This window comes from Canis lupus, chromosome 27 (genome assembly GCF_003254725.2).
Source record: "Canis lupus dingo isolate Sandy chromosome 27, ASM325472v2, whole genome shotgun sequence".
NCBI lineage: Eukaryota > Metazoa > Chordata > Mammalia > Carnivora > Canidae > Canis > Canis lupus.
The window spans coordinates 8392223-8408759 of record NC_064269.1 but is presented as its reverse complement, the minus strand read 5'-3'; the positions used below and the strand labels follow the sequence as shown (position 1 = coordinate 8408759).

At 36.5% G+C, this 16537-nt stretch overlaps 1 protein-coding gene across 11 annotated transcripts in view; it reads right to left on the bottom strand.

Moving 5' to 3' along the window:
• SCAF11 (SR-related CTD associated factor 11) overlaps positions 1–16537 on the bottom strand; it is a 74018-nt gene that overhangs the window by 12519 nt on the left and 44962 nt on the right. For 10 of the 11 annotated variants that reach the window (XM_025477360.3, XM_025477358.3, XM_049102736.1 and 7 more), the window contains 4 exons: positions 15007–15065; positions 2037–2095; positions 1773–1882; positions 698–799 (listed from right to left, as the gene is read on the bottom strand). In XM_025477360.3, the coding sequence (XP_025333145.1) occupies positions 698–799; positions 1773–1882; positions 2037–2095; positions 15007–15065 (330 nt within the window). Of the gene's footprint in view, positions 1–697; positions 800–1772; positions 1883–2036; positions 2096–5460; positions 5480–15006; positions 15066–16537 lie in introns of those variants that run through there. The other variant, XM_049102738.1, reaches the window with a different exon arrangement.

Below are 16537 nucleotides of genomic sequence, written 5' to 3'. Positions count from 1 at the left end.
AGCGCGTCAGCTAACAGCACACAGGTAAGATTCGAATGGGTGAAACAGTAGAAGTATAACAGAGCTGAATGGTATTACTAATAATGAATCTTGTCATTTGGGTGCTCTCCCTTTTAAAATACCCGTATATCTACATTTACTAAACACATAAAGGTACTTTTCAAGGGATTCTTTAAACAGCAATCTTCTTTAGGCACTGAAACACCAAATTTAATTTACACAAAACTTTCTTAAAAATGTAACTATTGATTAAAATACCTCTGGTATTAATGACATCTTCTGCTCATGTTAGCCTGTAAACACTTTGGTACAAAAAAATTTGGGGGGGGGGGGATCCCTGGGTGGCGCAGCGGTTTGGCGCCTGCCTTTGGCCCAGGGCGCGATCCTGGAGACCCAGGATCGAATCCCGCGTTGGGCTCCCTGCATGGAGCCTGCTTCTCCCTCTGCCTCTCTCTCTCTCTCTGTGACTATCATGAATAAATAAATAAAATCTTAAGAAAAGAAAAAAATTGGGGGGGGCCACCTGGGTGGCTCAGAGGTTGGGCGTCTGCCTTCAGCCCAGGGGGTGATCCCAGGGTCCTGGGATCGAGTCCCACATGGGGCTCCCCGTGGGAGGAGTCTGCATCTCAGCCTCTCTCTCTCTCTCAGTCTCTCATGAATAAATAGATAACATCTTTAAAAGAAATGTCGTTTTTACCTCCCAGCTCCAGGTGACATATGAGGAAACCAGGACAGTTCCAATTCCTGTCTCTTCTGCCTAATCAAGGCACTCATTTCGCTGACCTCACCAAGTTCTGTACTAAAAGACAGATTTAGGCCTTATCAGACAGAACTCGAAGAACTTTTCAGCCGAACAAGTAGGTTATTATCATAGCAGAAATTTTTGTACCTAGCACTGTAAATCACATTTAAAAGACTATGAACCTTTTTCTAAATACTTTTGATATAAACTCATTCCTAATGTAAAGTTTTTTATTACAAATCAAAATCGTATTTATATGATTCATTAAAATAATGCTTGAATTTATATCTTAAGTGACAAAATTTTTTAAAAGTCAGTTCAGAATAATATCCTTATTACTGAGAGAAAAAAAAGCAACACCATTTTCCATCTCATGAATCAAAGCTGCAGCAAGCAGTCCCAGCAGAAACTGTACCTTCAAGTTTCCCCTCTGAAACTAAGTGTAAGACAAAAGGAAAAAATAAAGGAAGCTATAGTTACTGTAACCAAAAATGGGTATAGTTCAGCTTTTCAAAAGGCTACTAAGACGTAATTGTTGTCTTTGGTAACTTGAGCCAAGCTCTAAAATTAAATCACACAATCTTAACCTGTCTTGCTTGTTCAACCAAAGCTAGGTGACTTTAAAATCCCAACTTAATCTTCAAACTCCACAAATATTTACTTAGTATCCACACACCAGTCACTCACTATAGATTCAAAGATGACTGGGTCTACTCTAAAAGTTTTGGCTGGATTACAATTTAACAAGTAGCCTACCCCTCCAGCACATAAAAAACCTGTGTAGAACAATTTATTAATGAAACAAAACCCACTAGATCAGAGGTAGTTACTACACACTACAGAGTGTCACAAAATAACAGGGTTTCTCTTTACTAGAACTAGTTTATTTTCTAAAACAAAAATAAAAAACAAGGTAGGCTTTTATGTTTGAGACAATTTAAATTTTTACCAAAAGTTAATTATAATAATTAAACCACCAAGTACAAAGACATAAATTAAAAGTAGAAAATTAAAAGTAGAAAATACTAACCAGTAAGTTCTACAGGTAAAAGAAGATTCTCCAGTGTGATTACTAGAAGAAAACATATTGGAGAAAAAATTTCTGAAGCACTGACTGGTACACTGATTTGCTCTTTGAGGCTAGAAAAGTAAAAAGAAGTTAGTGAAACAGCAAACAGACCTCCATGACAAGTAATAGTTATACTTAAATATTTTGAAATATGAGTTATGGAGTTATGTACTAAACAACCATAGAGTGTTATTATCTAGAAGACTTTTCTGTATTTGAACAAACCTTATTTATCTTTAATGTTCCATTTTTCTTTCCTTCCATTTCACTGTGTGAAGAGTTTCCTGTATAAAGACACAAAAAGACTCAATTACCTTGTCTTAAAATATTTTTTATTTTTTTAAGAAGATTTTATTTATTTTAGAGAAAGAGAGTGTGTGCAGGGGGAGGGGCACAGGAAGAGAGAGGGCCAATTCTCACTGAGCCCTACAACTGGGCTCAATCTCACGATCCTGAGATCATGACCTAAGCCGAAACTAAGAGTTGAATGCTTACAGACTGAGCCACCCAGGTGCCCATTTTTATTTTAAAAGGTTATACCCCACCAGTGGATCCCCTCATAAACAAACAAACAAACAAATAAATAAATAAATATAAATAAATATAAATAATGAATGAATGAATGAATGAATAAATGCATGCATGCAAAAAACCAAAAAGGGATGCCTGGGTGGTTCAGTCCGTTAAGTATCTGACTCCTGATTTTGGCTCAGGTCATGATCTAAGGGTAGTTGAATAGAACCCCTTGTTGGGCTCCATGCTGGACATGGGGGCCTGCTTCAGAGTCTCTCTCCTTCTGATCCTCCCCCTCCCTACCCCTACTCACTCACTCTCTGTCACTCTCCAAAAAAATTAATTAAAATTAAAATTAAAATTAAAAATTAAAAAGTTTGTAAACCAGTACTGATACTGAAAGTTAAATATGCAGAAAAGCTGTGTTTAAAATAATACTTGTATTTGTATAATTTTTCCAAATGCCTTTTTTATCTTGTTAAGCTGGAAATACAAAGAAAATTTAAAAAGCCACAACACAGAAAACTGGTAGAAGCACTGGTAAAGTGCTGTGCTCAGAGCATGAATAATCAAATTCTAGTCAACATTTTCTGGTAGCCTATGCAAACCTTAAACCACCATGTTACAAGAAATATATGCAAGATATCAAATTACTATTATTTTTTAAAGATTTTATTTACTTATTCATGAGAGACACACAGAGAGAGGCAGTCTCCCTGCGGGGAGCCCGATGCAGGATTTGATCCCAGGACCCCGGGATCACACCCTGAGCTGAAGGCAGATGCTCAACTGCTGAGCCACCCAAGTGCCCCGATATCAAATTATTTAATACCAGTAATGCAATGAATAGGTCTTTTTCTGCTATAACCTAAAAACAGGCATTGCTAATTCACCTCAAGTAGCAGCTGACCAGAGGAACTGAGGCCATCAGCCCTTGTCAACCATAAATTACCATTTAGCTACTGGCAGCAATGTCAAGTACCTTCCTTCCTTCTCAAACTTTAAAATTAGGAAGAGCAGAAGTGTTGATTAAAATAGCTTTCTGTTATAGCAATGTTTTTGGCTGCACTGCTTATGATTGTGTTTTTTGTGGTCTTACTTGTCATATCAGGAAATTTATTTCTATGGATACACACTTCCAGATAAAGGATACTTTCTGCTAACCACTAAAATTGTGTTAACACCTTTACAAATTACTGCTCTAGTTTTTCTTTACCACAAAGCCTATGTTATTAGTAATCTCAATGCATTTGTTGTCCGCAATAAACCGCTGTTGGTACTGTTGTCACTGCTCTCACCTCAGAACCCTAGAAAGTACACAGTGCAAGTGACAACAGATCTTTCAACCTTCTGCCTTGCTTGCCTCACAAAGGGCCTCGTGACTTAGTTAAAAATAAATCACACTAATGAGGAGGCCTGTTTCCTGCTACCTATAAGACCATATGTATTTGGAGTTTCTTCTGTTAGTCCAGTTGGTAATAGGCTACTTTCTACTTAATAACATACTAATTTCCTTTCACGTTACCATACAACAGCTGTTTGGTTTCCTGCTATTATCCATCCTTCACACATGTCCCACCCAGAACTGTTCTAACAAATGTAATTTCAACATTGGGGAAAGGAGTACTGGCTGAGTTCCAGGAATTTAATTTCTTGCTCTTCAATGTTTATTTAAAAGATACTTTTGTTATAAGAAGATTTTATTTGAGGGGGGGCAAGCAGGGGGAGGGGCAAATAGAGAGGGAAAGCAGACTTCCCACTGAGTGAGAAGCCTGACAGAGGCCTCAATTCCAGGACCCCGAGATCATGGCCTGAACCAAAGTCAGACACTTAACCGACTGAGCCACCCAGGTGCCCTGATACTGATTTTTAAAAACTGAGTGTAAAGAAGTCAGGAATAAAAAATCATAGGCACTCAACCACATTCTAGAAGTAACTATCTCCTTCAGCTAAACAGAATTGCTGTGTTGTAGCTATACGGAGTCTTTTATACCCTAAGGGTACTGAGTTGTTTTCACTCAAGTTTCATTCACTTAATACTTACTGAGTATGTAAAGCTTATATAGCACTCCCCTTGGAAACCCATCTCAGGAAGACATATTAAAAAGAATGCGCTCTATGTGAAGAACTGTTTTATGGCCAATGCTACATGTGAAAATTCAAAAGGTATTTCACCTATCTGGGTATTTCTCAGGTAATTACTGAGCAGCTCCAATAACAATCTCAAAAATATTCAATACTGGTGGATTTGTCTGAACTGTGGTCTCCAAGAGACAATTTCACAAATCCACCCTACTAATAATCTATCTGCCTCTGGACAGCAATGATAGGCCTTTACCTTTCTTTTTTTTTTTTTTTTTTTTACATTTCATTTTTTATTAAAGGAATGAATGTAAACAGGACTTCTAGATTTATAGAGAAAAACTACAGAAATTTCCCACTCCCTGTAAGCACTCATCAAATCTCTTACCTATTTCTTCTAAATATTTGCCTCTTTACTTCTAAATAATAGGTCTATGCTACTCCACCTTGATTTTTTGGTTTCAGACATTTTCTAGTGATTTTTTTTTTTTTTAACTACAGAAGATAAGACTTTAAACACTACTGCCCTACCCACTCCCTTAGCTGCTTCCACTGAATGTTCTTTTTGATATATCAACATTTGATAAGCAATATTACATTAATATAACTATATAAACATTATTCACAACCATGTACTAACTTATGATTATTTTTCTTGTACACTGTTTGCTTTTTCTAGGGTTAATTAACTACTGTTTTCTCTTTTCCTTTTTCTCTATATTAGCTAACTCTACAACAAAAGTATAAATCTCCTATTAATACACTCAAACACATCAACTCACCCACAAAATCTATTTCCTACTCTCTCGGAAATGCTATTTCTTTGTCCTGCTCCAGTCTGAACTGGTAACTCTCTAAAAGCTGTTTAGCAGTCATTCTCAACTATCCTCTATCATTATTATCCCAGTAATCCCATTTATCTTTTCTCTAGGTCAGAACTCATTTTCTGAATCTCACATTGTTCCTTCATTTACTTTCTCATTTAGTGAAGCATGCACATCCTCCAGCTGAATACTGAGAAAGGGTGTGTGATAATTGATTTTTGAGCTCTTACGTGTTTGACAATGTCTTTATTCTACCCTAATACTTGGCTGACAGTTTAACAGGGTTTACAACGTCCTACGTTAGTAATTATTTTCCCCAGAATTTTCAAGGCATCGCTCCAGTGCTGCATCCATTGTTGATAACATTCTTTTATACATGGGTCTGTTTTCTCTCTCTGGAACCTCTTAGGATCTTGTTATCTGCAGAGTTCTAGAATTTTATGAAGCATATGAGTTCTTTCCTCTCTGCTATTCTGGGAAAATTTCCTTTGTAGTACCTTTTCTTGATAAGTTTCTGCCTTTTGACTTTCTTCTTTCTAAAATTCTATTATTTGATACTGAATCTCACAGACTAATAGTTTATTGTCTCATTAACTTTTCATCTCACTTTCTCGGATTTTTCAGCTTATCCTCTATGCCTGTTGAATTTTTAAAATTTCTACTATAACATTTTTGATTTCCAAAAGTTTTCCTTTTTTAGTCTTTGTTTCAATGATGAGCTATCCTTTCTTTTATCTGTGAGAATACTAACTTTTAAGTTGTTTTGTGTTTCCCAGAACTTGGTTTATTCTTTCAGGTTCCTTTTGTCTCTGTTTTGACCTCTATTATATTGGAGGTTTCCCTCAAATATCTGGTGATCCTTGATTTGTAAGACACTAAAATACTGATTGAAAAATGGTGAGAATGGGTGGTCAGAGCATTTCAACTAACAGGTTTTAATGCAGGGTGATCAAGCAGAGATCTGGCTATTTCATTTGGAGACTCCCAAACATCAGTAACTTAAGTCTTTTCTCTTAGGCAAGATAGTATCCCAGAAGATGCCTCCTATTTCCCACTCTGGGAATAAACAAGACTGCCAGTGCTATAGGTAGAGAACTAGAGGCCTTAATTTTTTGACTTAATTTCCCTCTCTTTACTCTGTTGTTTCATCTATACTCATTTGTGCCAGAGTTTAATCTGGTTTAACCACTCACTCTAGAGAGTTAGCCTCCAGTCAGCCTGGGTAGACTCCTTCCCCTACCCTGTTCAGCCAAGACTCTGCAGGATAAAGATCTTTTTTTTTTTTTTTTTAAGATTTTATTTATTTACTCATGAGAGACACAGACAGAGGCAGAGACATAACATAGACAGATGGAGAAGCAGGCTCCCAAGAGGGGAGCCTGATGCAGAACTCCATCCCAGGACCCCAGGATGACATCCTAAGCCAAAAGGCAGATGCTCAACCACTGAGTCATCCAGGTGCCCCAGGATAAAGTTCTTTAAAACATTTTAACCAATTCTGGGTTTTGGCACCACCCATATCCCTGCCTTCAAAGATAATGGAGGACTTCAGACCCAAGACAGACTAAGATTCTATGGTATGTTAACTGATTTCTTCTTAGCTCCACTTTCCCCATGAAAGGTTCAGCTTTCTGCTAAGACAATTAAAAAAAAAAAAAAACTGTACCTTCAACATAGGGCTTGAACTCATGCCCCCAAGATCAAGAATCACATGCTATATCAACTGAGCCGGCCAGACGCCCTATCTGTTAAGACAATTTACCATTCACTTCACACAATCACTTTCAAGTTTTGTGGACATCTCTTATCTGCTGTCTCTTCTCCCTAGTTCTCTGGTCTTGTGGCTTTACATTTTTCTTTCATTCTTTTGTTGTCATTTTAGTAGGGTCCTGGGAAGGAGTAGGGAATTAAACAGGTGCTATGCTTATCAATCTGCTATGCTTAGCTGAAAGCTTGTCTTACTGGAGTTCAGCACATCCTAAAACATGCTTCATGAAATACTCATCCTGAAAGATGTTTCATTAAAACATCTTTTCTACAACACAAACTATTACGAAAAAGGCTCTTAGCTTACAGCCCAGTACTTGGCAGGTAGCCAACTACAGCCTGTTTGATTCCAAAGTTAATAAACCCATAATTAAATGGACCTAGCATGTACTTACAGTACTCCATTAAGAAATGCCTGAAAAGGGGATACTTTTTATAAACTATATCATTTATAAACTATTAGCCCAAACCAAAGATTAATGTTCATTCTAAGTACAAAGTAAAGGACTTCAAAATAAAAAAAGTAAGACAACTCAGTTGTCTAGCATACATAAAGAATGAAAGTGACATCTCCTTAACAAATTTGCCAAAGGTATGCAATCTAACCTTTGCCAGTATCTTCAGTAAGGCACCAGTATCATCATCAAATGAAGAAACTAAACAATTTACATAATTTTACTTCAGTCACAGACAATTTAATGGAAAAACCAGTACAGAACCCAAGTGGCCCTACGTCCAATAAAATTGCCTATTACAATTTTACAATTTTAACTAACATTATGCCAATAATTTCTAATCCAGATGAATGAATTTCACAATTTCATATACTTTATTCATTAGTTTGAGTAGTGTATAACATATAAATAACTTCAGGCATAAAGTCACACATGAATGTTCAAATAACAGCCCCTCCCTACTTCAAAAAATGTTAAGAAATGAAAGAAGCTGGGCAGCCTGGGTGGCTCAGCGGTTTAGCGCTGCCTTCAGCCCAGGGTGTGATCCTGGAGACCCGGGATCGAGTCCCACATCGGGCTTCCTGCATGGAGCCTGTTTCTCCCTCTGCCTGTGTCTCTGCCTGTGTCTCTCTCTGTATATCTCATGAATAAATAAATAAAATCTTAAAAAAAAGAGAAAGAAATGAAAGAAGCTAAACGAGTTGCTTCCAAAATCTACTCAAGCAGTCCTAGGGGAAAGACAAGGTTTTCTCAAGAAGTTCTTTTATAAAAAGAAATTTAAATTACCCTTAGGACACAATGGCTCTTATTCAGTGTAACTAGGTAAATAAAGATGTATTTAATATGCATAACTTGCTGCTAACTCTACCTTCATCTTAATCTCTTAATTCTTTGCTCAGTCATCAAATGCCTACATTTAAGCACCTAAGGTTGCTTTTCTCTGGTATAACTTTGAGACATTACTGCCCTCAAACTTTGAGACAATTACAAGTGACATTTATAGGTTCTCTTCGTGTCTTCTAAAGAGGCAATTTGTTAATAAATAGTATTGAAGAAATATAAGAAACATGAATTTTTTTAAAAAGGAGAAACAGTTTAATGTAGTAGAACCAATGAAAACAAACATCAGAAGAAATGTTCCCACCAAAGGGCAGAGGTCAGACCATGAGCACCATTAGATGCTAGCAACTCTCCCTGCCACCACTTCACACTGAAATGAAGGAAGGGGCTGCTGAGTGACTTGCCTTTTTTCAGATTTTAATTCAATTAACATATAGTGTATTATATTAAGTTTCAGAGGTAGAGTTCAATGGTTCATCAATTATATATAACACCCAGTGCTCATTACATCATGTGCCTTCCTTAATGCCTGTCACTCAATTGCTTCATCCCCCCCACCCTTCCCCTCCAAGGACCCTCAGTTTGTTTCCTATGATTATTAAGAGTCTCTTATATGGTTTTGTTTTCCTCTCTGATTTCGTCTTTATTTTTCCTTCCCCTATGCTCCCTCTGTTTTGTTTCTTAAATTTCACGAGTGAAATCATGATAACAGTCTTCCTCTGATTTATTTTGCTTAGCATAACACCTTCTAGTTCCATCCATATCATTGCAAATGGCAAGATTTCATTTGTTTTTGGTGGCTGGGTAATATTCCATTTTATAAATATATATATATATATATATATATATATATATATATATATATATAAATAACACATCTGCTGAGGGACTCCGGGCTCTTTCCATAGTTTGGCTTTCGTGGACATTGCTGCTATAAACATTGGGACTTAGGTGCCCCTTCCGAGCCCTACCTTTGTATCTTTGGGGTAAATACCTAGTAGTGCCAATTGCTGGATTATAGGGTAGCTCTATTTTTAACTTTCTGAGGAACCACCATACTGTTTTCCAGAGTGGCTGTACCAGCTTGTGTTCCCACTAGCATTGTAAAAGGGAGGAACATGAAAAGTAAAAACTCTTAAAGGTCCTATTCCTATAACTGTGATTTATGAACTTTACTCTGAAAAAAAAAAAAAAAAAAAGAGACTTATTACATTTCTGAAAGGCAAGGCAAAATAATTAGATAATTGATCTGTAAGTAGGGAACAGACATGATGCTATCAAAATGATAGTTAATTCTATACTAATTATTTTTTTAGCTCAAAAGTACATCCAAACAAGAGCTATCAAAATAAGATAATAATTTGAGTTATAAAGATGAAAGGTTTAAGATGGCTAAAATTACTAATATCATGCTTTCATATTACCTGTAGTGGGAAGAGACCCCAGATCCAGAGTCAGAAAACTGGTCAAATCCTGGCTGCTCCGAATGTTAGCTATGTGGTCTTGGTCAAGACACGGAGCCTTTTAAAACTGCCTTAAAGTTTACAATTATGAACGTCTCTGAACATTCTACAACATACAAAAACAGGATACCTACAGAACAGATTTGACTAATGTTAACATTTAGCCATTTTTATTTAACATTAATCTGTCTCCTTCCTTCATTAAAGGAAACTACTTACCTGAAATTGGTAGTATGTTCTCATGCATGTTTTTATTACTTAAGCTTCCTGAGTCTTGGTTTTCTATTTGTTACTCTATAGGTCAATTATCTTTTATTATCATAAGTAGTTGCAGCCAAGGACAATCAAAGAGTAAGTACTTAATAGCCACTACCACTTTGCATGATATCCTTGAAAATGCTATTCAGAAAATACCCACAAGAAACTTAAAATCTTATAGAAGAAAAAAGAAAAAAAAAAACAAACAACCCACACACCTATGTGACAGGTTTCAATAACTCTAGCAATTACTCTTTTTGGTGCTCATATTGTCCCATTTTTTGGCTAGAGGGAGCCCAATCAAATTGATCCCTAAGACTTTATGTTATGATGCCAATAGCCTAAAAAACTTCCTTGATTTTAGAAAAATGTTCTAGGAACATCTTATTTACTACCTCAAACCCAGAATCAGTTGTTTACTTCAAGGTGCCCTGGTACTTTTATTGGGAAATAGTATTTGAAGAAATCCAGGCACCAGGGCTGGGTTACAGTGTTTTCGTATCATTTACAAATTTTATTTTATAAATCCTAAAACAGCTCTTTAGTTACCTTGTAATGAAAAGAACCCTTCTCCCCCAATTCATGTCTACCTGGAAACCTCAGAATACTGCCATTTAGAAATAGGGTCTTGGTAGATGCAATTAAGGTAAGATTGATAGAAGATCATACTGGATTAGGGTGGACGCTAACTAAATACAATGAGAGTGTCCTTATCAGACACAGAAAATTATATAGAGAGACAAAGAGAAGGATATATAGGGAGACAATGAAAGGACATGTGGAGATGGAGATGCCAAAGATGCAGCTACAAGCCAAAGAATGCCAAAGATTGCCAGGAGCCACCAGAAGTTAGGAAGAAGCAAGGAACTGTTGGGGATTTACCCCAAAGATACAGATGCAATGAAACGCCGGGACACCTGCACCCCGATGTTTATAGCAGCAATGTCCACAATAGCCAAACTGTGGAAGGAGCCTCGGTGTCTACCAAAAGATGAATGGATAAAGAAGATGTGGTTTATGTATACAATGGAATATTACTCAGCCATTAGAAACGACAAATACCCACCATTTGCTTCAACGCGGATGGAACTGGAGCTGGAGGGTATTATGCTGAGTGAAGTAAGTCAATCGGAGAAGGACAAACATTATGTGTTCTCATTCATTTGGGGAATATAAATAGTAGTGAAAGGGAATATAAGGGAAGGGAGAGGAAATGTGTGGGAAATATCAGAAAGGGAGACAGAGCATAAAGACTCCTAAGTCTGGGAAACGAACTAGGGGTGGTGGAAGGGGAGGAGGGCGGGGGTGGGGGTAAATGGGTGACGGGCACTGAGGGGGGCACTTGACGGGATGAGCACTGGGTGTTATTCTGTATGTTGGTAAATTGAACACCAATAAAAAATAAATTTATTATAAAAAAAAAAAAAGGAAGAAGCAAGGAAGGATTCTTCCCTAGAACCTTCAGAGGGAGCATGGGCCTGCCAACATCTGGACTTCAGAATTCTAACCTCCAGAATGGTGAGAAAACAAATTTCTGTTGTTTTAGGCCACCAAGTTTGTGGTTAATTTGTTACAACAGCTCTAGCGAACTAATATAGACCTAGGCATAGCTTTCTTTTGTTTTTAAATCAAATCATAAATAAAAATTAGTAATACAGGCATAATAAATCGTAAAACTTCCTTACATGCAGAATCAAACTTTTTCTAATTACACACCTTTCTGGACTTACGATGGGATTATGTTTCAACAAACACACTACACTGTAAGTTGAAAATACTTACATTTAATACACCTGAGCTACCAAACATCACAGCTTAGCCTACCCTACCTTAAACACACTCAGAACACTGCCATTAGCCTACAGTTGGGCAAAATCATCTAATACAAAACCTATTTTATAATAGTGTTGAATATCTCATAGATAGAATTTACTGAATACTGTACTGAAAGTGAAAAACAGATAGGCTGTATGGGTACAGATTGGTTATATTAGTAGAAGTATATTAGCTTTTTACTCTCATGATTGCATGGCCCAGCATCACAAGAGTACTGTATGTACTATGTATACGTATCACTGGCCCAAGAAAAGATCAAAATTCAAAGTGTACTTTCTACTGAATGTGTGTCACTTTCTCACCAACAGAAAGTCAGAAATCCTAAGTCTAAACATCATAAATTGGGGACCATCTGTAATCTGAAAATAAATAGATCTTATTTACATATGACATGCAAATATCCATGTTTCTTCAGAGCACCTCTAGTGGTTGTAGTGTAGGCTTCTTAAGTGTGAGAATTCTTGATAATACTCCTAAACATTCTATCAGCATTCACCATTTCAGTAATTAGCAACACCATTTTAACAGTTCATCAGGCCAAGACCTTAGAATCAGCCTTATATGCAACATTCAATCCATCAGCAAATTCTGTTAATTTCACCTCTGAAATATATTCAGAATTGAACCACTTCTCACTATTTCCACCAATACCTTCTTGGCTCAATCTACCATGATCCGTAGCTTAGAAAATGGCCACCTAACTAGTCTCTCAGACCTCCTATGATCTATTCTCCCCATAACAGGAAATTTACCCTTTAATAACATGTCAGATCACGTTACCCTAGAAAATTCCTCTCATTTCACACAGGCCCTAAAGGACCTGCCTACCAATGTCCTACTCTTCCTCCTCTACCTAACTCAATCATTTTAGTTATACTGATCAATGTGCTATTCCTTGAACATATCAAGGTTGCTCTTGCTCAGGGCTTTTGTATTTGCTATTGCCTCACAAACTAGAACACTCTTCCCTGGGATATCTTTATCGCTTCCATCCCTTAATTCTTTTAGGTTGCTAATTTAAATATCCAAGAGGATAAAATATCCAATTTTATCCAAGAGGATTTCCCTGATCCCTTATATAAAATATCATATCCACAATGTCATCACCCTTTATCACTTTACCCTGTTCTTCTTTAAAAGCACTTATCACTACCTGTCATATTATACATTTATCTTTTTATTGTCCACAGAAGATACACTATTAGCAAGTACTTTATCTCTTTTGTATACTACTATACTCCTAAGAGTCTAGAACAGTGCTTAGTATGGTTTGTTGAATGGGAAGAGTTGATCCCAATTCCCTTTGGCTCTACTAGTATAAATAAACATCTTTTTCTTTTTTTAAATTTTTTTTTTATTTATTTATGATAGTCACACAGAGAGAAAGAGGGAGGCAGAGACACAGGCAGAGGAAGAAGCAGGCTCCATGCACCGGGAGCCCGACGTGGGATTCGATCCTGGGTCTCCAGGATCGCGCCCTGGGCCAAAGGCAGGCGCTAAACCGCTGCGCCACCCAGGGATCCCCATAAATAAACATCTTATACTGAGTACGTGCTGTATACGGATTTAGAATTTAAATCTGAGTAATTTTCATTAAATAACTAAATACATGTTAACTGTGTCATCAGGTACATAATCTATTTTAATGAAATAAATAAAACTGGCCATTTCACATATATTAAACTCCTTCAAGTAAAAAGCAACATCATAGGAAAAACTAAAAGGAAAATCAAGTACCCTCAATGAATCCAGGTTTGTAAAGACATTTGCTCATAACTACCTAGGTATTAGTTAGTACTCCTGTAGTATCCACTCATAAAGCATAATGAGTATTTCTAACTATTCTAAGCCACACAAATTAATTAAGGCATCTTCACTTAAGTAGACACTGTGTTACAGGGCTTGGACAGTGTTAACCTTCTGGCAGGAAGAGTTTTCTCTCCCTAAAAAGAAGTCCATGCAGAAGACATATACTAAAGGAATTTTTAGTAGTCCTAAAATTAAGATTAATATAGGGAGAACATGCCAAGTTACTAAAGAAAATCTAACTCATTTATCTTCCTCAGCATTAAATTTCATATCAGATCTTAGAGTTACTGAGCAAAGGTTATCCATAAAAAAGGATGCTAATCTATAGCAATGACAGAAAAACAAAGTTTTGACACCTAAACTTTTTAACAAAAGAAAAATGCTATATAACCACAGAAGCCCTTATACTACTACTTTCATGTTAATAGTAAATTCAACGGCAGTAAATGTGGGGACCTATAAACCTGAAAGATCATGTTAATTCCACTCAGAAAAAGTAACAACACCCAAACTTCATAACATAAAAAATGAAGCTGATTATCATTTATTTTTAAGACCAATGAATTCATTAATTCTTTGAATCTATAAATAGAAATTCATTGTAACCTAACCTGGAAAATAAATGTTCATCCCCTTGCTTACAAACAGCTCATAGTAAATTTTTCTTTGGAACAGAATAAACGGCTTGAACCCTGAGGAGGAGTCACAAAGCACAAAAATGGTGCCATTTTTCTCAGGCCCTGTTGCAGGCTTTCCTGAATTAGAGAACCACACACCAGACAAGAACAAAAGACAGGAATATTTAACTGCTCATGTAGATAAATCTATAAGAGGTGCTTCATTTCCAAACAAAAGTTTCAAATTAAAAGTGTGGCTAGAGGCCAAACCACAACTTCTCCTGGGAACTGTGACTTAACTTCCTACTGCCACAGACTTCTCCTAGTAACCATGAAGCTACTGCTTAGTTTCTGGCCCACAAACTGTTTTACCTCACCCCCCTAAGGACTTGTGCAGAGTGCAGTTAAGACCACATGCAGGCTGCTAACCACCAAATAATTAGAAAACTCTTCTCTCCTTCCCTTTTCTAACACAAACAGCACGTGTGTGCACATACACTCACAGGCCATCTCTTCCATCCCTCCAAGCTGAGCATAAAGGGGAGAAGACAGCATAGGTGACTCCAGGAAAACAGTTTATATAGGACTGATCACAAGAGGCAGAGCTCAGTAGAGTTTTGGACATGACTATTTTCCAAACCAAAACATAACTAATAATTCTTATTAGAACTTTAACACAAGCATTGAAGTTAAAAAACAAATAAGATAGAAAACACAAGAAAGTCACTTACTATGTGTCATCTTCAAGTCATTAAGTTTTGCACTTAATAGATCTTCTTTTACTTTTTTCCTGTAAACATTAATAAAGAGGTGAAATAACTAAGTTATTACTCTGCCCATTTATTTTCAATTTGCTGCTAAGCAAAATAAGACTGATAATGCACTGGATTTTAAATTCTAGCAAAGAAAGCATGACTAGTTGTCACTCCCCATTCAGTTGCCACTTTCCACTCCAATGACTTATAAATGAGGTTCATTACCAAGAAAAAAAAAATCTACCAAGAAAAAAAAAATTTCCCAATTCACTCAGTAAATTAGTATAAAGTATCAGATAGGGAGAGATGTCAGTTTTTTTTTTTTTTCTTCAACTGCTTTAGAAGGGAGGCCAACACTGAATGGATATCTAAGTGTTGTAGAGACTAGCCTATGTGCAGTAAATGTAAGATTGAATGAGAGGAATGCTAAAAACATTCAGAGCCTACAAAGATATTGAAATATTGAATATAAATATTCAATAGCTGACAGATTTTCCACCTTGGGAGAAATCATGAAGGAACTGACTTGGTAGGCAAAAGCAAATTATTATTTTGCATCTGTTATTTCTCTATACCATCCCACTACCACAAATCCCTGAGGAAAAAGCAGTTAAGCATATGGACTATTTCAGCTGTGTTAGACCCACTGAATGGCCCTGTTATAGGTCAGACAGTGACAACCACTGCACTCTCAGTAAGGGCCAGAAAAAATTCAGAGAAAGCATAAAATCCATATCCATGACACAGCTACACCTAGTGATAGGAGATGAAGCTAGCAGAAGTTCTTCAGTGTGCTGGGAGAAGTGTGCAACTATCTTCTATGTAAACATAAAATGCAAGAATCAAAACTGACTCATACAGTTAAAACATTAATAAAATTTGCTCTAATGCATTTACTAACTTGGGTTTATGACTGGGTTCTTGGAATGCTGTGTTCCATAAATCCCTTAAAATCACATACAAAGTTTTGTCTGTAAGTATGTTTTATGAACTGCTTTTCCAGTAGAAGGTGTCTGTAGCCTTCTTCAGATTCTCAAAGTCTATAACGTCCAAAAAGATTAAGAGCTACAGTACTATAAATTGTGGCATAATTTAATAAACCTTAAGAACTACTGTCAAATGTTTTAGCAACTAAATAAATCTACTCTGTTAATAAATAAGTAGTCTGGGGGGGTGCCTGAGAGGTGTCCAACTCTTGGTTTCAGCTTGGGTCTTGATCTCAACTGAGATCAAGCTCCATGTGAGGCTACATGCTCAGCATGGAGTCTGCTTAAGACTCTCTCTCCCTCTGCTGCCCCCTTGCCTAAAATAAATGAATCTTTAAAAGAAGAAGAAAAAAAAGTAATTAGTACCCTGATTTAATGTATTAATCAATCATAGATTTAAGTATGAATTGGCAATATATATTGTCTTAGGAATACAACTTTTGGACAGTTCTGAATATATGTCAGATCAAAATGGGCTTAACTTTTAAATGTATTAGAACAATTCACATATTAATAAATTA